At 36.1% G+C, this 23,790-nt stretch overlaps 1 protein-coding gene across 1 annotated transcript; it reads left to right on the top strand.

Annotated features, from left to right (window-relative positions):
- The first annotated feature begins 648 nt into the window (after positions 1-648).
- Positions 649-5,624, top strand: LOC130052724 (multimerin-2-like). The gene is made up of 3 exons (XM_056158522.1): positions 649-1,661; positions 2,548-2,676; positions 4,997-5,624. Exons 1-3 carry the CDS (start codon positions 953-955, stop codon positions 5,392-5,394), a joined length of 1,236 nt encoding a protein of 411 aa, XP_056014497.1. The 5' UTR covers positions 649-952; the 3' UTR covers positions 5,395-5,624.
- Positions 5,625-23,790: the final 18,166 nt, after the last annotated feature.

Here is a 23,790-nt window from a genome sequence, read left to right as displayed (position 1 = left end):
ATGAATGGCGGCGCCCATATGGATCACGAAAATTTCAGTGAAAGTATATAGAGATTATTTCTTTTTCTTTTGCTGATTTTGAATTTTTTCTTTTACATACGTGTTACCTTTAGAGCCTTGCTTCGCGGACGGGCCTTCGGTCCGTCCGAGCTTCGCTCGGTATAAGAGAATCATGCAATGTGAAATTCATAGAAATATCTAGAAAAATAGGTCCCCCCCACTTACACGCGGATCGACTTTTGTGCAAATATATACGGTACATTTTCAATGTTTTTGCCTTTGAAATCTTTACAAATTGTAATGATAGCCATGAATACGATAAAGATTTTTTACTGTACCGCCTTACTGTTTATGGGCTTGATCTACCCGATATATTAATGAAGACGATCAATAACAAACCAAACATGACCTATGTTATTCTTAAAGATGTGTTGTGAATAAAAATCATCCTACGAAGGTGAAGGCCAATGGGAAATGAGATACTGAAATCGTTCCTTCAGCCTATATGTTTGCTTTCCTTGATAAGAATGATTCAAGTTTAACATGATGTTACTCATAAGTCATGCATACGTATGTTGAGACGAAGTTAACGTAATGAATTATCGGTAATTTAGTGAATCTATCCTCTAAGATATAAATGCAACTCTTGCGTAAACAATATTTACCCACGTTGAAATGACCCCTTAAATTGAATGTCAATTTCATGTTCCATAAGACAAGATTTTCTATGAGGCGTGACAGCTAATTTTTACGCTCGTTCGGAAATCGAAGTAATCTGTCGTTCCTGATACTGAATAAATTGATACGAATAATCTTTTAAAGATACGTTGGTATGTTATGTAACTCATCCATAACTCTGGAGATGGAAGAAGTCAAAACTTTACGTAACAGATATCATGGATTACTTTTTTAAAAGTGAATCAATCTCGCCTTCATCAGAATTCTCGCTCTGATGTCCAAGATGAAACGATCACTAGTCCTTACGTTAGTGTTGATTTCTTTCATGCAATCATTTGCTTTTTCCGTTCTCACGGACAACAAAAATAACAATTTAACTCAACTGGACGTAAGTGGACTTGACTCGGAAAATGTAGACGTTTTCCGGCAGCTTCTGAACCAAGAGACACTCATCAGAATGGCCCTTGTAAAGAATGTGCACGCCTTGATGAAAGACATGGTCGATCTGAAGCAAACCATGAAGACGTTAGAAGCCACACAGCAGAAAACGGATTTAGAAGTGACAAACTTACAACAGGAAGTAGATTCACTGAAGCGTGAAAACCAGAAACTTGACCTTGAAAACAGGAAGTATGAGGACACGTTGAACACCGTCAAACAAAACTTTACACAGATCAACGACCATTTTCAGGAGTTTGTATTGCAGTTGGAGGAGAAAAGAGAAACATTTGAGAGAAACACTAGCACGGTACTCGGTGATTTAAAAGTGGAAGTTCGCTATCTCTCAATCACTCTTCTTGACCTGAATAAACACACGTTAGAAGTGGACAGGGGTATTTCTGAGATGATAGAGGAAAAGTATGAAGCATTATCGAACGGACTGAATAATACCCTGGAAAGTCTTAACAACGATTTGACAACAACAAACATTAAAATATCTGGCCTCGAAAACTTGCAAAAAACTCAAATCACTTCAATATTTGGTAAGTTACAAATTTTGTGGTTAAACTAGTTTACCTGAAGTAAAATCTCAAGTAAGCTTTTTGATCAAAGTGAAACAGGTGTCTTCTATCTGCCCTCTATAAACATTTCATAATCTGGACTTCTTCTCTAGAATCAACATTGCAACAAAGATTGTCACAAATTAAAGGGGAATGAAATTTGATCAAATGAAGGGTAGTGCTGCTCTCCATGAATGGGTGTAAGTTTATGATATCTTCTAAAGAACCTAGAAAGGCGGAAATGTATTGAAAGCTTACTTCATATACATGTACTGAAGATTCACTATTGTGCAGACCATGAGCAAAGGATGTGTGAAGTTTAAAAGTTTTTAAAGGAATACGTAGGGAAAAGTTATAAAAATCTACTCAAGACAATATTTAGTCTAGAATTTGTCAAATTAATATACAATCATCCTCATGTAGTGTAGGTTAAATTTCGTTCAAACTTTGACGAACGGTAACAAGACTGGGTTAAAAGTTTTATAAACAAAAGGAAGAAAATCTTTTGTGAACCAAAGAGAAACAATTTGGGAAAAAGAGAAGATCGATTGAACAGTAAAGTTAATGTTATCAAACATTTGTTTTCATCTAATTCGGAAAACAGATTACGTAGCATAAAGATCGCATGATAGTTAACCCCATGGCTGCTAGACAGTCACTTCCGGACGGTACGTTTCTTTTTATTCATTGGTAATCCATAGAAGGTAATGGCAGAAACAGTTTAAAGTTTTCGCCACAATTAGTTTTATATCTATTCTTTTTAGAAAATACCATTCATCAATTTAAAAAAAAGTAACTAACGGAACTGAAGAATAAACGTTATCTTACTCGCAAGTGTTTGTGGAACCTATATATTTCATTGTTTTAGATGAAGTCAATAAAACCATTGTGAACCTGAAGGCGGAAGTTAAGGAATCTCAGTTTGATCAAATGAAGCTCTCCTCTACAGTGTCGGCTCTGGAGGTGTTCCGAATGAATATGACAAGCAACAAATGCGGTATGATGACACTTTTACATGATGATTATCATGCCACGTTGTCACATTATTGATTTTAACATTTGACAAGTTTGGTATAATAGCATTTTGAGAAAATTTGCAAGTAGAGTGTTGATTAGGCCAAATTATGTTCATTTTGTTTCATTCACTATGTTATCCTTTAGGTGGCTCATTACTCTAAAATTCCATTTAATGGCTCATTTAAGTACCTCGTATGAAGCTTGATTTCACCATCGGGAAAAATCATACAAGATCTCAGTTATTTTATATGAAATTTCGTATTTTTTTCACATAAAATGCAGATATATACAACACTGCACATCTTGCCCCAAATATTTAAAGTACTTTTATAATCTATATCTATTCAATGGCCCATATTAGAAAAATATTTTGGGGCGAGCTGTGTGCAGAATTTCTATTTCTGAAAAAAAAAATATTGCATAGATAAAGATGTATAAATCAGAACTATGTTTAGATTGTTTCTATATATTACGTTTATAATGTTGGAGAGAAAAAAATAATTCGGGAGATTATCAATGATGATGACATCACAATAAGATTATAAATGACTCTTTCGGTGGTCCTCGCGTGGCTTGTACTTTGCACACTGATTTCGGACAAATTACTCGTACCTTCGTGAAAGTCTTTGAAATTCGTGAAAATGTGTATTCCTCTATTTTTTCGTATTTCATATCTTTACAAAGTTGTATTGATAGCACGCTCATGCACGCTCTGTAGTTGTAAACAATGCACGTATGAATCTTGAAAGATATAGTACATTTATTCCAATGGGCAAGATTAAAAAAGAATTTAAATATAATAAAAATTTTGGACAATGCATGACGGTATGAGTGCACTATACGCCCGAATCCAATAACATTTTGTTCACTTAAACTTCGGGAAAATTCCAATAAGTATGCAAGGATTTGATGTTTTCCGACGAATTTTAAAAATTAAGCACATTATATATTTGAATTTAGCCTCACGGAACGTGGCGTTTTTCTGTCGTTTTCATTTAAAAAATATTTAACGTTTTAATTCATTACACTATTAAAACTCACCATATTTAATACAACGTCGCAACAGTAATTAAACGTAATTTTGTGAAAGTTTTAATTATATCAGGAACATTTATATCAGGAACATTACCGCTTTAAAATCGTTCATTATAGATGGCGAAGACGTTTTGAAAAACGACAATGTCGCGCGACGTCATAAAGCACTGCGCGTTTGTAAAATTTTGTATCAGCGATCGAGACAAAAATGTTGTAGATTCTCTTGGAGATGGACTACATGACTCTAAAAAGGCATTGCCGATAAGAAGACTGCTATTTTGAATGGGATTGAAAGTCCTGCAACACCCCACATATAGGACGGATCTCACACCTATAAATTCTGCCCCGTGTGAAATCTATTATGCGTATTCAGTGATTCTCTTATCTAACGGAGCTGAAATACGGCAAAATCATAATGTAAAACTTATACGGTACCAATTTTGATGCACCAGATGCGCATTTCGACAAATAATGTCTCTTCAGTGATGCTCAACCGAAATGTTTGAAATCCGAAATAACAATGAAGTTTTAGAGCTAGTATAGCCAAAAACAGCGTGCCAAAAAAGTGGAGTCAAATTTGTCTAAGGATAAGAGCTATGCATGAAGGAGATAATCCTTAATTTTGAAATGAATTTCTAAATTTTATAACAGCAATGAAATATACATCCGTATTTTCAAGCTAGTAACGAAGTACTTAGCTACTGGGCTGTAGAGACCCTCGAGGTATAGACCACTGACGGGTCATGTTATATAGAGATACATTTTAGAAGCGGGTGAAACGACATGGGAAGTGGTGCGTGGAATTGAATGGTGTGTAATTTGATAGAGAGTAAACTTATTTGGCAAGATGTTTGACGTCACGTAACGTCAGTAGAAACTGATATGCTGCTCCATTACCTCTCAACCTGCCGTGTAAACGTCTTTGTATCTTTCTTATTGTGCATAAATGTACATGATGTTTTGAATACTTATCACGAATATTAGAATTTAAATAAAATCAAACCCACAATCCCAAGCATGCAGTCATTTTCTCGTAATTTACAGAGTTTGCAGACTGTTCTTGTACACACTTCTGTACAATTATACATGTACAGTAGATTCTTCAGGACGTCGCAATTTTGAATCGTGATAAGACTATACGTGCTGGTAACATCATCAGAAAATTCTAAATCTTATCAATACTAAGTGCGTTTTTCAATTTTTAATCACATCAGCAGAAAGATAAACCATTTTAACTTATTTATTGATGAACTATTCATTTGTAGACGGGTCCAAAAAGGTGGCCTTTACTGCCTCCGTGTCATCATCAAGTAGTTCCTGGAACAGCGGTACCTTGGTGTTTCCCGTGGTCATCACTAATGTGGGAAACGGATACAACCCCAGCAACGGAATATTTACCGCTCCTACCAACGGGAACTACGTGTTTTTCGTGAATGTGCAGAGTTATGGTTCACAAACCATTTATGTAGATATTGTGTTAAATGGATCAACAAAAGTCAGAACTATGGCCTATAATAGTGGTGGTCGTGGAGCTCATGACGCTGGGCCTAACTTGGTAGTCTTAACTCTTCAGAAGGGAGACACGGTGTGGGTCAGACATTACTCTGGAAAAGGTTACTACACCGACGGGTATATTACCACATTCTCCGGTTTTCTCATATGATTGACTAGTTTAACCAATTTTTCTGTACAGTGTAATCAATAATATATACATGTACTATCCCTATTAACATGATTGATCTTGTTATTTCTTGTAATTTGCCAACTATTTGTGTAAGTATGGCTATGTACCGATAACAAACATCGTGAGTTCAACCTTTACAGGGCATGTTATGCTTCACTAGATTTGTATTATATGAATGAATTGTAGATAAACTGAGCTTTCGAAATTACTCTCTGCCCTTGTGGTATTACATGTACCCAGGTAATAATTGTTACCTACACAGACTACTGAATACAAGGAAATATTTGCCCCCGTTTTATTTTCGTTCCTTTCACTCTTGTTAGTGGGTGAATTTAAGACTAGGGGAAACTGAAACCGCTTTCTCTTTTATGTCTTTTAATACAACTGTCTGCGCAAATTTAAAACATGTCGAAAGTGTTTACAAGTGTAGAGGGGCGAAAACACGACGAGAAAATAACTATATATACAGTATATGTGTTTTTGTCCCGTATGATACATATTTCATGAACAATTGTTCTGACTTTTGGCACTACCAGTGACTTCTACAAGCTTATCTTTTAAGAAGGATTGGGGTGCTAACGCCATATCTATTATCTACTATGCAAGTAGAGGTCATAAGAAATGTTTAAGTATTTAATCATACAAAAAATTCTTTCGTAATAATTTAAATTACTTAAAAATGATACATTTTCAAAGATCTTTATTTTCTGCAAGTAATGTTTGGGAATTTAATTTTCCGGTTGATTTGCAATGCAATACGTTATAGAAAGATAAAATATTCCATAAATAAGTAATAGTTTTAGATGTCGGGACAGTGTATATAATTAGCCCAGACTGTAACACATGTACAATGGATATATATTGGTTAATAACATTTAACGCTAACAAATGTGAGAACATTTGCATTCACGGTAAAGGAAAATTATCCAGGGAAACTACATTATCCACAGCCAAGTCTTGAATATGACAATCAAAGTACCTGAATAAACGATCGTTGAGATTGAAATTCAATATTATGTATGTATCCTAAAACGGCGCTTTCAATCTTTGACCCGGTTCTTGGTGTCCGACCCCGTTCTTAATATTCGAATCCCCAGCGTAGTATTTAAAACATTACCAGTGTATAAACGTTTTCAATGATTTCAGCATGTAGAACAAAGATATTTAGGCAACTTTTAACATAGTTTAGTGCCCGCCCCGCCACTCATAGATCACTCGTATTGGGGACCACATCTTTTCCTGTCCACTCACCCATTGTTGCCTTATACAATTAGATATATTGATACACACACACGTACGCACGCAGGCACGCACGCGTGCGCGCGCGTGCGGGCGCGCGTGCGTGTTTGTGTGTACATATACTAGATGTATTCCGATGAGTTGTATAACTCAAGCACAATGAAGAATTGAATTGATCAATATGTGGCAGAGGCGGGCCAACATGTGACAATATCAATATCTGGAACCCGTGTACTATGATTAGATATCATTAGCCCACAGAATCAAATCAGATTGTTACCTGTAAATTGTTTTCACAAATTTTATTACTTGTGTAAAACGTTTTTATCATCAGGGATTCAACTGTAAAATAAAATTCGAGAGTACTGTTCTATATAACTCCCAGAATGCCACATTGTGACCCCAAGCATGAGCATTAGCTGCAAAAACACTAATGTCTATGCTATCGCCCGAGGACGCTAGCAATTACACCTTTTGTGTCATAGTATTCACGTGTGCTTATATCCGCTGTCGAGCTGACTCTAAATTTCTTCCCAGCTTTAAGTGCAGATGTAACAATATTCCATTATCACCTGCATATGGTGTTTATATCTCTCAGCTGATTCGATACGCAAGAGCTTGTTCTGCGTATAGTCAGTTTTTAAATCGAGGCAAGCTACTGCCAAACAAGTTGATGGTACAGGGGTTTCAACAGTCTCGATTGAAGTAAGCATTTCGCAAATTCTATGGTCGTTATAACGATCTAGCTCGTCAATACAACCCATCATTGGGTCAAATGCTGTCTGACATGTTTCAAACCGATTGTTAGGCCGTTCTTGGCACACTGATTTTGACTACGGATAACTCCGTTTACCTGATGAAGATATAGGGCTCACGGCGGGTGTGACCGGTCGACAGGGGATGCTTACACATCCCAGGCACCTGCTCCCACCTCTGGTGATTCCAGGGGTCCGTGTTTGCCCAACTATCTATTTTGTATTGCTTATAGGAGTTATGAGATTGATCACTGTTCGTTATCTTCACCTTTCATTCATGACGTGTTATTAATTCTTTAGACGGCGACTGTGTATATCCACTGTCTAATGTTATCGCTTCAGTGGGCGTTACTGTATGAACACGGGGACCTTAGCTGCAGAACTTTGCAGGAAAAAATCAAGAAAATGTAGATGTTTTTATTATGAAAATTACAACTGTACACTGAATGTCCCGGTGTGTTTTCACGGCGTCACACGGAGTTTAAAAAATTTATTCTATTGATATAATGCACAGTACATTTTTTCTTTCAAAATACAATCGAAATATTGATTATTTAAAGTATAAAGATCTATCAAGCTTTCATGAGCAATAAAGTTATTGTAAATTGTTTAAATGAGGTGATTTCTTGTTTCAACTTTATTCTTTAAATTTTTAAATCATTTGTAATTTGTGCAGTAAGTCATATTGATATGACTTGCCGTTGGTCTTTGTACGATAGTTATGATTTATTTGTTTATTTAATTGAGGGTATCTAGAACGATGTTTGATTAAATGCTCCAAGTTACCACATCTGCATGGCGTATCTTTGAAGAAATTATCCATTCACCTCGTGAGTTTCGGTGTCTTTGATATTGTACGAATATACACAAAGCGACGAGTTTTCCTCAGTATAAGATAAAGAACCGCTAGGATTGTATGTAAGTTGCGTGGATTAATTGGGTTTTTTTTAGGTTCTGTCAAGAATTTTTCACACATATTGAGAGGTTAAGTTACGTGAGTAGTTAAGATCAAATTGGAATGAATCGGTCAACGTTAATAACGACCATAATTGCTTTGTGCCTAGCATCAAATCACGACAAACATGGGGTACTGAGGACCTATTTTAACCCTGACGCCACGGGACCCTACACTTCTGTTAGTTTGAGAATCAGTTATTGAGAATTCCAATACTTTAGAGAATTATTGAATAACGCGTTATATGAAAATAGTTTAAACACATGAAACATTTTCAGATAAAGTTTGAGAACTTGATCATTCAATTTTAAGATTACATGAATGTGAACTATTTCAAGATAAAAATTACAAATGATTCAGAATTTAGAATTATCTATGAGAGAAAATAGGATAAACATATACAGAAAGTCAGGAACATGAAAGGTGAAGATAACAAACAGTGATCAATCTCATAACTCCTATAAGCAATTCAAAATAGAGGGTTGGGCAAACATGGACCCTTTGATATACCAGAGGTGAGATCAGGTGCCTATAGTGAAGTGGCCACGAGGTCAAATTTTATTATGACCCCAACCTATGGTAGAACAAACTACAACCTATTTGATTTGATGCAGAATTTTATCTAGATTATAGAAATGATGGTTGTAGTCTGATAAAATATTTCTGACTTAGCTTAAATCTGGATTTTCTGTCACAAAGTCACAATTGTTTGGGGGGAAAATAGAAAGTACTTTTTTTTCTTTTTTCTTTTTTTTTTTTTTTTACATTTATGGTCGACTTTATGCAAGGAATGAAACAAAATTGTTCTAAACCAGGCAACCTGATCCAGTAGATTGTATCATGCCTTTTATATGCCAAAACTATACAAGGTTTTTGAATAATGAAAGAAATATGGACTAAAATTGTCAAAAACGTCTGCATTTTTCGTTCCGCGTACCCTCATTTCTTGCATCTGACAAACCCATTCATGAAAGAAGTTGCATATACTACACATCAAAACTTTTCTCATTTACTCCTCTATTGAATGGTATAGAGTATGCTTGTGTAGCATAATCTTTTGGACTAAAACAGCAAAATGTTATCCCCTCCCCAAATTTGAGAAACCGCCTAAATTTTGTGAATTTACATAATGTGGTAATTATATCAAATCTAAAGTGGCTATTCATTCACAACAATGCAAAAGTTGCATAAATAAGTTGTATTAAAGCCACCTGCCTAGATACATTGTTTTTAATGCTGTTCATCAAAAGAATGGCACACCTACCAATTCACCAGGTGCTTTCACTCCACAGTTACATGAAAGTGTATGGAGTTGGTGGATTATTCATTTTAAAGTTCTTTTGGTATGCTAAAATCCATATCCCAGACAACCATTTACGAGTTTATGCCAAATAGAAACAAGTTTAGAATGGCTTATTTCTATCTTTTTAATAACAATGATTCATCATAATTAACAAACCTCCCACTATAGTACTTCGAATTTGCCAACAACTTCAAAGGAACTGGTGCAGTTATGATATGAATTCCTAATGCTTGTGACATGAAAATATACTGAATAATCCGGGTTAGAATAAGTCCTCAGTGCCCCTTGCTTATCGCAAGAGGCGACTAAATGGGGCAGTTTTTCGGATGAGACCGCAAAAACCGAGGTCCCGCGTCACAGCAGGTGTGGCACGATAAAGACCCCCCCCCTGCTCAATGGCCATAAGTGCCGAGTATAGGCCTAAATTTTGCAGCCTTTCAACGGCAGTGGTGAGGTCTCCATATGAGTGAAATATTCTCGAGAGACCTAACAATATTCAATCAATCAATCCTAATAAATCTAAATCCCTGACTCTGTTGAAGTACCATATCCACTTTGTCATCAATGCCCTATTTGAAATAACTACAGATATGTATTTGTACAATGTTAAAAAAATTATTCAGTGATATTAACTATACAAGTTTACCCATTATTTATGTCACATGTGCTATACATTCATATTCATACAATGTCATAAATTATAAACTATTCAGTAATTGTTAAATATATGGGCAGGAAAATGAGCAGAATGAAGACATGGATGATTATAATTTGTGTTAATTGGACGATGCAAAGTATACAAAACAGACACCAATTCTCTAACAATATTATTTTTCCGCGTGATGCTCAAATGACCACGTAAGTGAAAATCTTAGTCTGTTTGCACCACAAGTACAAAATAACAGAGATATAGTGAACAATAAAGGTAAAGTTGTGAATGTATATCAAGTCAAGATCATCGTCGTTAGAGTAAGAGATTCTGTCAAGATTACCATCACTGTTAGAGTCAACAGCAGCCGTTACAATGTTCTGACAGTTGCCGTGCGCCGTGACATGAACACAACTCGGTGTGGTGAAGGTGGTACAGCAGTCCGCGACAGTTTTATTGGTTTGTCGAGATTCACGGTCTGTACAGTACATACGTGAATGAGTGAGACTGCGGACGTCCACTGTAGCTAATTCTTTGGTATAAAGCTGACCATATGACACATACCATCTGTTACTGGTGTGGTACCTTGCTCTGAGAACATCCCAAAAGCATATTCTGTTAGTGGTAAATGTGAGGCAGGTTAATTTGTCTGTTGTCGAGGCCTAGAAATACCAAAGCTGGTCCAGGGAAGAACATGTGTTTGCTTTCCCCCATACAATTTGAGGACATAAGAACGTACAAAAGACACATCTTATTCTGCGTATAGTCAGTTTTTAAATCGGGACAATATAATGACAAACAATGTGATGGTACAGGGGTTTCATCCTTCAACAGTCTCGTTTAAAGTCAGTATTTTACAAATTATATGGTCGTTATCATGATCTAGTTTACCAATACAACCTATCATTGGGTCAAATGCTGTCTGACGTGGTTACAACCTGCTATTGGGATAAATGCTGTCTGACGTGTTTACAACCTGCCACTGGGTTAAATGCTGTCTGACGTGTTTACAACCAATCATTGGGTCAAATGCTGTCTGACGTGTTTCATATCGATTGTTAGGCCGTTCCAAGGATAGTTATTTTGACTACAGATTACTCCGTTTAACTGATGAAGATATAGGGATCACGGTGGGTTTGACCGGTCGACAGGGGATACTTACTCCTCCTAGGCACCTGATCCAACTTCTGGTATATCCAGGGGTCCGTGTTTGCCCAACTCTCTCATTTCTATTCCTTATAGGAGTTATGGCATTGATCACTGTTCGTTATCTTCACCTTTCATTTGCTTCCACGTTAGTCAGTATTCCAAATATTGTCAGTGAATGGATGTCCCTTCGAAGATGTTCCTGTAGTTTTGTGTAAGCAACATGCTTTCCTATTTGGTAGAAACTGCTTGTGCTCCAGGGGTCCGTGTTTGCCCAACTGTCTAATTTCTATTCCTTATAGGAGTTATGACATTGATCACTGTTCGTTATCTTCACCTTTCATTTGCTTCCACGTTAGTCAGTATTCCAAATATTGTCAGTGAATGGATGTCCTTTCGAACATGTTCCTGTAGTTTTGTGTAAGCAACATGCTTTCCTATTTGGTATAAACTGCTTGTGCTCCAGGTGTTTGTGTTTGCCCAACTCTCTATTTTGTATTTCTTATAGGAGTTATGAAATTGATCACTGTTCGTTATCTTCACCTGTCACATTCAGTAAGTTCATGTGCTGCTGGACTGGGAGACTTTCAAAAAACTTCACACCAAGTTCCGCCACAACGGAATGGATAGAGATGTAACGTTGCTTGTCGATTGTTATGGCCTGCTAGCATGTACACAAAATCAGGGAGCATGTCATCACTGCAATATCATAATAATACCAAAAATATGTTAGTTTCCTGTTACCCGAGTTACATGTAGCTGGACTTAAAGCTGATGACTTCGATTTGTTTCTGACTAAATTTCTGGACAAAAATTGCTTCCGGATTGGAACGTGTTTTGACTCCGATCCGGGTTAGCTTATAAATCAAACGATAATATTAAATTTAAAAACTTACCTATCTACCTGGAATTTTTGCCTTGGTAACAGGAAACAAACATATATTTCATTTTTGGCCCAATAGCACGAAAACATCAGTATCATCACATCGAACAACCAGGTGATCATGTGTAGAAGACAGGTCTATGGCATGAGGCAACATTCTTGTATCCGCTTCCTCTTGGGAACTGAAAAGTCTCGGAATGGTAGCTGCCTCTGTGGATGTGACAAGTTTAGTTATTTGTCTTTCATGAACCCCTCAAGCAAGAATTATTCTCTGATTTTCTAATGGCATACTGTGCGCAACACTGACAATGTGGTCAGAGACAAAGGCAACATGGATAGCTATGCTTCTTTGTACCTTCAGGAATCGTTGGTAATTCCGAACCTGAAGATTTGCCTGGATAATGTATTTAGCTTGCTCTGTTTCTCCACGCCTGTTTCATTCTGCTGCCTTGGTCAAATTCAACAGCCAATGTTTCTATACCGTGATTTCTGTCAAAGGAGTTCATAATAACCTTCAGCAGGACACCAGCAAGGTCGAGAAATGTGACAAATAGTGTCCATAACTCCTTGTATCGATGACATTTCATTCAGAATGTATGCTGATGATACAAGTATACTGAATTGGCAAGTGTTGCAATATACTGATGCCTCTAACTGCTTTGCTAGGCCTGACTTCGTATTTTTTTCATATTCCCTTCATCACAGAAGAGCGAGGAGATATTGGGGGCAGCTCATGTCTATTTACATCTTCAGGGTTGACTTATCGAACTTGCAATCGGCGAAAGAGGACCACTGAGTCAATTCTCTTTGGTCTTATTTACAGGTTTGTTATATCGTCACCGGTTTTGGCTTCCAGTCTCGACTCTGTGTCCCAATATGAACACACATTAATAAATATCCACAAACATGCAAAATCAGACCAGCTAAACTGTAAAATCTTGATTTAAAATCATTGCTTATACAATGCCTCGTGGTACTATGTTAATTATACAAAACCTTGTAAGTATTACCTAATGTATTATTCTCTTTAGAAAAGTCGAGAGGGATAGCCTTCATCGACTTCTCTTCGCAAGCATTCCTATTTTGATTCTGGAAAACGTGTAAATGCCGGAGTCGGTGACGGTTTATGCTTCGACCGAAGTTTGGACTCGGATATGCCTGGATTTACGCAATGGAGAACTTGTTTTCAAATATTTAGAGTAATGCTCAAAACTGTCACAAGAAATGCACAAAACTGTCACAAGGAGTTGTGATTTAAACCCGAGACAGGGGTATGTTGAAAATGGATTAAAAGCAAGTGGGTTTTGATTTCCTTGTGATGGTTTTGTGTATTGCTGTTAAATGTTTGAAAACAAGTTGTCTATTGCGTAAATCCAGGCACATCTGAGTGGAAACGTCGGTCTTTATTAGCTGACCAGTTTCAAAAGTGTTACGGGAAAAAATCATTCAAAAGCTTCTACATGAGAAGAAAAAATCTCTAGCTGTGTCCTTTGACTCAACATTTACAAATATCGACGACATTTTATCTATTAACAATATCAATTTTCACTAATATGTCAATAGATATATCGTAGTGAACATAAAGTAAAATACATTAAAGAGTCTTCCTCATTTGCTTCATCCTTGGATGTTTTATTGAACATAGATGCTAACGGCAAACCAACAACTCAACCTAATGACAAACTGGATAACTTCAGCTTATCTACCGACAACTTCTGATATTTGTGTAACAATATTTCATTATCAACACCGGTCGCAGTAGTTCAGTGGTAGAGCGTTCGCTTCGTAACCGGAATATCGTAAGACGTTAAGATGGGTAGTGATTGCTCCTTTACCAAACACTCTGCATTCACCAGACGCTCAGCATATAGAAGTGAGAATCACCGGTCTATCGTATATGACCTTAAAAACGGAGGTACCGTGTCACGGCAGGCGTTGATAGATTAAAGAGCCTCCATTGTTACGGCCCTGGCTGTTAAGCTTATTCTAAATTTGTGGTACTTCACCTACAGCTGGTGACATATCAATATGAGTTAAAAATTTCTCGAAGGAATGTTAAGCAAATCAAATAATCAATTCATTATCATCTGTACCACAGGAGAATCGGGTTAGAATAGGTCTTCAGTATCTCTTGCTTGTCGTAAAAGGCGACTAAATTGGGTGGTCCTTCAGATGAGACCAGAAAAGCCGAGGACCATTGTCATAGCAGATGTAGCACGATGAAGATCCCTCCCTTCTCAAAGGCCCTAGGCCTAAATATGCAAACCTTCACCAGCAGTGGTTACGTCTCCATATGAGTGAATACATTTTCTCAACTGATTCGACTTTTAAATCGAAGCAGAGTACTGAAAAATAAGTTGATGTTACAAGGGTTTCAACAGTCTCGTTTAAAGTCAGCATTTCACACAAAGTGTACAATTATTATAACTATCTAATTTACCAATACAACCTGTTATAGGGTCAAATGCTCTATGATGTGTTTCATACCAATTCTTAGGCCGTTCTTTACACACTGAATTTGACTACGGATTACTCCATTTACCTGATCAAGATATAGGGTTGCGGCGTTGATCGGTCAATACTCAATAGGTAATGCTTACCCCTCCTCGGCACCTTATACCACCTCTGGTGTATCCAGGGGTCCTTCCGTGTTTGCCTTACTCTTAATTTTGTTTTCTCTATAGGAATTATGAGATTGGTCACTGTTCATTATATTCGGTTTTCATTTTAAACTTCCTTGAATAGTTTGTTCGAAAGTAGGGTGGGACCACAATAAGGATCAAAACTTTACATGGGGATACATAATACAGATCTTTAAAAAGCTTCTTCCGATGAACGGGTAGTGTTGGTAATAGGCAAACATTCTTCTTTAGTGTAGATTCAAAGTTGAAATCAATGAGATTGGGGTATAGGGTGGAGCCACAATAGGAAATGAAAATTTTGAATGGGAATAGGCAAACATCCTTAGGTAGTGTAGATTCAAGTTTATTCAAGCAATGGTCCCTGTGTTTAAGTGTTCAGAATAAGGGATACATGTGGTATTGAAATATATGTGTTTGCTCGTTGTTTTACGTGTGTCGAGCATGTTTCACTCATATTGAGAGGTCACCAGTTGAAGGTGAAGTGCTACAAATTTAGACCCATGCTTAGCGCTTAAGGCCATAGCAATGAGGGCTTCAAACGTGTCAACGTCTGCCGCGACAAGCGACCTCCTATTTTAAGGTCATATCTGAAAGACCTGTGATTCTCACTTCTAAATACCGAGCGTTTGACGAAGGGGGAATCACTGTCTAGGTTTTACGTCTTAAGTTTACCGCGGCCATGACACGAACGGGGCTCTAACTCAAAACCTCCCGGTTACGAAACGAACGCTCTACCGGGGATATTCTTCTCAAGAACAAGACTCATAATCAGTCATATTAGTATGAAACCATCACATTAATTTGAATCACGGCCCCGTGGTGGATGGGAGAGTAGAGGGGCCAACAATAGGGTGGTTTCTTCTTCAAAAGATAAAAACTTAAACCGTAATATTGTGATTAAATGAAGTAAACTACATTCTATTTTGAATGTTCATAATTAAAAAAAGAAAAGAATAAACACCTTTGAAGCCCTGGTAAAAACCCAACAATTCATCGACAGATAATAAACAATTTCAAGGATGTGATGGTTTCACTTATTTTCTTTTAGCATGATGTAGCAATATGTTGCAGCATCAATATGAAAACGCATTTTAAAAAAGAGGGTGGTATTTTACTTGAAATAAAACAATCTTTCTATGATTTAAAGATCGAAATATAAGCATGCATTTCATCTTTTGCAAATTTATTCCATATAGAAATGGATAAAAATGAACATTACAAAATGAGCATTAACCTCTAGATTACCTTTACTGGTCTCTACGAGTGGGATGAACATAAAATGTCTGGGTGACAAAGTCGGCAACATAAAATAGTTATTTGTTGAATTTTGTTACTGATAGTTCAAGAAAATATATTGGAGTTGGTTATGGATGCAAAAGCGGATCTGACTATAGACATAATGGTACATGTATTTCTATATACAGTATAAGTCTGGTAGTTATGTTTGTACAAAGTGTCGTCGAAATTAGAGATGAAACTTAAGTGAAGGAGTATAAGTTTTAAATGATTCACAGTTCTGATGAATTAACATCACAACATGTCTAAAACCCAATAAACAAAATATCTGTGGGCAAACTGGCAAAAGCACTTGCAATGTCTATATTTGCTAATAAAGCGCTCTGACTCTTAATAGAACTTACTGAAATTGCATCGTAAAATGTAGAATAATTGATTGAACATATATTAGGATTAAAGGGAAGATAACGAACAGTGATCAATCTCATAATTCCTATAAGCAAAATAGAGAGTTGGGCAAACACGGACCCCTGGATATACCAGAGGTGGGATCAGGTGCCTAGGAGGAGTAAGCATTCTCTGTAGACCGTTCACACCCTCCGTGAGCTCTGTACCTTGAGAAGGTAAACGGAGTTAGAATCTATGAAGTCATTGACACTGTTATCTAAGGGTGGGGATTAAGATAAATTGGTAATCATTCGGTAACCACCCTGTTGCTTTGGAAACTTTGGAATTAAGACTGTTCTTAAAACAACTACATAAAAGGTGAGAAGCATTGCATTTGAGGCAGATATGAGAATACAATGTAATCACAACAAGTTTTGCCGCAAATTCCCGGATAGATGTAATCGTAACACTTGCGAGAATCGTTGCCCTAACTGATGACGTGAAGACGGTTGATTGGATAGAGGAGACTTTGATGATTACATATAAATCAACCACAACTCTACATAGAATGTAACTCTATTAAGTGTAAAGTCAAATGCTTTTTTTGGAAGAAACTGAATGTTATAATGTATGAATTTCCTTTAATTTTTTCAGCCTCCTTTTAATTAATGTCATTTATGTGAACAATGAGATGGCTTGAAATGGGTGCTTGACTAAGTAAACTGATGCATATATAGTAAATACATCAAGCCAAGACAAATCGGCAATTGTTTTGCTCTCTATGCTGACCTTTGGCCTGAAAACCCCATCCTAGAAAAAAAAATTGTCATTCTGATGTGTTACAGCGGGGTCGTGAAACAGAACAGCACCAACATTAATATTGATAATTAGCGATTTTATCCTCGACACTTTGATGCATATGAGCCGATAACTGGGATACATAACTAATAGAAGGTTTTGGCAAGATGTGGTAAAGGTCATAATTGAAGGGTGATGTAAGAGGACGTATACGTGGAATATACTGGCCTGCACTACGTTTCCAAAGTGCCTCGGGAGCAGGTGTGGGTGCACTCAGATTGACCATACGTTCCTGGATATAACCTCTGTAGTAGGTGAGAATGTACTCAAATTGACTATAAAGGAGCCACATTTTTCAGTCTGTACCGTACTCTGAGTTCCTGTCACCTGCACAATTGGGTCCGCAATCTAGACACCACGATGTCCTGGCCTGGGCGCATTATTTTCCCTCTGTAACAAGAACTCATATGGTCTGAAATGTTTTTTGAAAATTTAGACACAATATGACCAGATGGTCAAGGATCGCATTTTGATTTTTTTGAACGTCTGCTATCTTTTAATGACGAATCTATCTGCCATGCAGATATGTAAAAATTGAAACGCCCAGCCCGAAGAAACGATCACTGATTTACACGTACGCAGTAATAAGAGTTATCGATCTTTGAACATTAAGTAAGTACTAGTAAACAGATCTGCATGGGAAAAAACCCACCACAGGTTTATCCATATGCGATAAAGCCCTTTATGTTATTAAAATCAATACATAGAATTCAGTACCTCCAGATAAAAAGTGTTGAAAACCTAAGAAGATAGCCTTTGGTTTTTCAAGATCAATTTCTTTGCAGTAACGGAGGTCATGTTGTTCGTGAACATTAAAAAATACTAAGAGTTGTGTATTACGATGCAGTCTTCATAAATCCAAAACATACTGAAATATAGAGAAAAACTGTTTGATCTCTAACGTTATGTTCAACGTCTGATCACATTATTGGTACACATTTTAGTTATCTCGCAGTAATGTTAATTATATGCATTAGCTTGTTCTTAACTTTGTATGAAAGTTATGTTTTGTTTTGCAGAATCAAAAGTAATTTTTATCAAATAAAAATTTTTATATTTCGGCTTTTGTAAAAAAAAAAATTGACAAAAAAAGCAAGTGCACTATTTATATGGCACTTATATAATTATATTTTACGGATATGATATATCCAAGCATTAATGTATCTCATATATAATTAATTTTTTCCCCGAAATATCCGCTAAATATTTCCGACGCGAAAATTACGGGATAATTAAAATAAATGTGTTCATGAAAACGTACCGTGTTCTTGTATGAATATGAGACAAGCCGCAATTTCATTTATAACTAGAAATATTCTTATCTATCTTTTTAATTTTGAAAAGTTTGTAGTATAAAGAAGATAAATTGAAGCTAGCTGAAACAACATGACGGCTATAACTAGATGCTAAGACTTTATTTCTGAGATGTGATAAAATGACTACAATACATGTCATTGATGCATGGATAGATCATATCCGTAAAATTTATCTAATCTATTTTATCCATCATTAAATGTTCTACAAACTACAGTAACGATTTACTTTAAACAGGGCATGATATTATTTGATTAGATATATAAGTAAGTCGTACTAATAACTAGTAAGTAAGATAATATTAATGCGTTCATGTATAACATACACGTAACGAAGGCTTCCCAATAATAACTCGGGGACAGTAATGTGTTACGTATCAGCGATACCGAAGTGACATACAAATGTATTTCAGATTTATTTGTTGGAGTTCACCCTTTCCTCTCATTTTAAACCTGTTATACATATTAACCGTTTCTACTATAAACGGTCCCAGGAAACGATTAATTTCTGTTAGACATTTTACAAACACACCACAAAGCTCCAAAGTACATGTATTGAAATTGATAAAATGAATAAACATTTCAATACCATCACAAAGGATGCACAATAACCGTTCTCTTTCCAAAGTTCGATATAATCAAGACAAAGAAACTTTTTTTTTTTAATTTGTATTTTGTTGTTTCGCAAAATTTCATTTATGTAACGTCGGGCACTCAATATTTCTTAGATAACTAACCATGAACAAGGCTTCCTAACCTTATAATAAGATACGGATTCATTGATACCATCAACCAAATAGTTTGAATGATTACATACGTAGAAACTATAAATTGTGTTTGTTGTAAATTTCTTGCGAATACATTTCTGGTGAAAAGGTCAGTTTTTCATACAAACACAGTGCACAACATCTGAAACGATATGAAGGATACCAGTGGTTAAAAGCTGGTGACGTGTTAACACGAGACAGGTACGTAAAGAAACATACAAACATTTAAATCGTGTCCACGCCTACCAGTCTTCGTGCGCATAAAAATACCGAAATACAGACAAAATAAACCGTAAGATCTATCCACAAGGTTTTGAAACGATTTGAAGGCTGGCTTTCTTAGTTTTTTGTTTCGTCAAGAGAATTGTTCACTCATATTGCTACGTTACCAGCTGTAGGAAGTTAGATCTATCTCAGCATTTATGGCCGTACCAGGTTCTTTAACGTGCCAACGCCTGCCGCGACACAGGAACACTGCATGGTTTTAAAGTCTCGTGATTTTCACTTTTCAGTGCCTAGCGTTTGTCAAAGGAGGAATGACTACCTATATTCACGTCTTGAATTTGGCGTGGCCATGGCACGAGCGGAACTCGAACTTTCGACCTCCGGTTGTAAAGCTAAAACTCTACTACTGAGCTATCGCGACTGGTGAAATCTAATTATATCCAAGATGAAGAACACATGCAGTGCCGAATAAGATCCTCTTTCCCCCTTTGAATTATGACAGGTGAAAAAGTGAAATATAATTAAAGATGTTAAAAACATTCTCCCATTGTGACAGTTTTGTGATTAAGTGCCCATAAAACCTTGACATTGTGAGGACGGACTATCAATAGCAGCTGATTTTGTAGTAGAATGATTGATAACCAGGTGTACATGCACCGGGGAATATAAAGTGTGCATGGAATTAAACAACCTTCTATGTTATTGCTAGGGCCGTTGCTGTTGGGTGCTAGCAATACTATTGATAGTGTTGGTTTAGGTAGAGCGCATGCTTGGGTTACATAATGCATTCTAGGAATATATTGCATATAACGGGTATTTTCTGCGGTTGGAATTTTTTTGCGATTTGATCCGCAAACAGTAGCTAATGATATTCTGCGTTTCCAATTTCTGCGGTTGCATTATACGTATATGTATCCATAAGCATGTATATATATTTTTCGATTGTCATTTTTGCGAATTTTTCCTATCCCCAAAAAACTGGACAACAGCAGGAAATACCCGTTATACGGTAAAACCCTTTTCTCTTTTTCATTTTATATGTTTTCACATCATCGATACTTTTAGAATTTAACTTGATTAGCAATACAACAGCAGGTTATTTACAGTTGACGTTTGCATGATCTATCCCGACTATAAATAACTTCTTATAGAACAGCAGGCTATACAACAATGCTTGTTTGTCTAATCGGTATATTTGCATTCTTTTTTTTCCCGTGACGTTACGCGGGAAATTGCTGTTTTCGACAAATCCCGTAAAGTCATGTGAAAAAGCAACTTTCGTAATTTTGTGTCCACATGTTAAAATATGAAAAGACCTCTCCAGTATGTTTATATTTCACATCTGTATCTAAATTTGAAAAAAAGACAAAGTTTTGATTTTGCCTACTACTGATTTCACAAAATTGAGTGTGTTTGGGGGCCGCGCGCGCGCGTGTGTATGAGTGTTTGGGGGCCGCGAGTGTTTGTGTTTAAAGGCACATGAACTTTAGTTTGTTATGCTCTATTTTTTGAGGTCGTCAAATCGTTATCTTCAATATTCTACCATAGTTATTTGTAGTAGATTTGTTTTCTACTGAAAAGATCCATTAAGTAAGAATGGGGAAATGTCATGAGGCTGGTAAAAGATAAGAGGGATTGAGTGCATTCCACCACCTCCAATAGTACATGACTAAAACGTACAATATTCGTAATGGAGAATACTGCCTTTAGTCTGATACAACTTTTAAATAGATATTATGATGTAAACTACATATCATTGATTTATATTTCATTTATAAACACTTTCGTTGTATAAAAGTATGTTTGCGGCGAATTATTTATTTCATTTCAGAACTAAAATCTTTGTATCAATTTTATTAACTATCCAGACCCCTTTAACTAACCATCATTTTATTTATTGAACATTTTATCTATCTATCGATATCATGTATTGCAATGCAAACCAACCAATAAAATTCCCAAACATTACTTGCAGAAAATAAATGTCTTAAGAATCTATGAATCTTAAGTAATCTGAATTACTGTGATAGAAGTTTTTATAACTAATTAGGAATTTCTTATAAACTCTGTTTTTATCATGCTTTATTTTTAGACATTTAAAATTACATCTACATAGATGATATCACACACAAAATTTATGATAAACTCTACTTGCATAGTAAATTACAGATGTCGCGTTGGCATTCTAATCCTGCTAAAATATAAACATGTGTAACTTATCTCAGTTCATATATTTAAGTATGACGGAAATAGTGTTAGATTTTGCATGATCTCTGAGCGCCTTAACAACTAATAGATAGGAAAGAGTTTGAGAGTTGTATACCGGTCGGATAAGCAAGGCGCCTGGCTACTACAGAAAATGTACATATGTTTAATTCTAGTGAATGAAAATGGGGGAGGGATGTCTGAATACATTTTTCGAGAATTTATGTAATATATAAAATTTTCTTATGTGATTTAATTTTGAAATATATAAGATCACTAGAATACAGCATTTAAAAAGAAATCATGTCAAGTCCGTTGTATATTAATTCTTAAGGGGGGGGGGGTGTTAAGGAAATTTCTTAAAAAGCTACTAAAATAAATGAATCAGAAAAATAATTTAAAAAAAAGAAACTAGGACGTTAAGAATCATTTTAAAATTTGGGTTTAGTCAGCTGAGCGTAACGCAAATAGGTGACACGGTTGGGGGCACGGTTTATATACGTGCGCCGCACTATGATACCCAGACTTTCTCAAGTCTCTATGTTTAATAATCAGTCCTCTCTTTAATACTTTTTAATAATGCAAAACATCTATGTTTGGTGACATTAAGTATGATAGAGAGCAGATATCTAGACTTCTGAAATACAGTAAAATTTGGACAAAATTATAAAGTAATAAAAACAACATAGAGACTTGAGCAAGTCTATATGACACCCCCACTTCCACGTTTATGGACCTGCAGATAAATAACAGGTCGTGTGATCCACTACCTACTTTTGCGAGAGAATATGAATTTGCTCATTTTTTCTTTCGCCAAACCCTTTTCCTTAATAAAATCATTATTAGTATTTGGAAATGTATATTAATTGTGGCATCAATTCCAATCTTCCGCTTGGTGATATGTATTTTGACATTTATTGCTGTGCTTATCATATGTCCACAATTTAAATATAACCAAATGCATTTTAATCATTGATGATATCTTTTTGTTGAATATATGTTTCTCATCATTTTTCGGAAAAAAGCAAAAGAGGGACACTGACCACGTGTCAGATTTGTAAACAATTGAACATGCCAATTTATAAGAAAATTCACTATCACGATTTCATTTGAGTGACACATTTGCGTAACAATTACTTTCTTACACTTTTAGTACTTCTTGTCCTATATAAAACGATGTAATATTTTAAAACAAATGACGTGTAGCTACTCACGTCAGTTTCCGTCTCTGTATATGACTTCGGCCTCAGCAATCTGATTATGTTCGGCAATCATCGTTCCAATGTCCTTGTATACGCCGCAATTCCGGATTTTCGTAATTCTTGCTTCTCCGAGTTGCCGTTCGTGCGGGACGGTATGTATCTAAAGTTTGGTTGGTTTATAAATACTATAGATAACAACGATTAACAGGTCAACCGATTACTCGGTTGAAAAAATGCTAACCGATTAGAAAATTTGTAACCGATTTGCCGGGTTATTTGTAGTAAAGTAATACTGTCGTGCCTGTCTTATATGTTGTTGTTTTTTTTTTAAAGAGGGGTGGGGGGGTTGGGGGGGTTGGGGGGGGGGTTGTAATATTCAAAAGTTTAGGTGATGTTTAAATATTCACATTTTTAATGACTGATCAGATTTGATAATTTTCAAAATAAAATTTCATGCAATACTCGTAATTATAGTCCATTTTGTAGGTAAAATGTTTTTGTAAGGCCCCAGTCAGGCTCTATAATGCTTGCGTAAAATAAACTACCAAGCAGTACTAGCATAATTTCCACATGGATTTTATAATCAGTTTGTACCATTATAATGCATGGC

This window comes from Ostrea edulis, chromosome 3, assembly GCF_947568905.1.
Source record: "Ostrea edulis chromosome 3, xbOstEdul1.1, whole genome shotgun sequence".
NCBI lineage: Eukaryota > Metazoa > Mollusca > Bivalvia > Ostreida > Ostreidae > Ostrea > Ostrea edulis.
The sequence above is the reverse complement of the archived record's forward strand: the minus strand, read 5'-3'. Positions and strand labels throughout refer to the sequence as shown.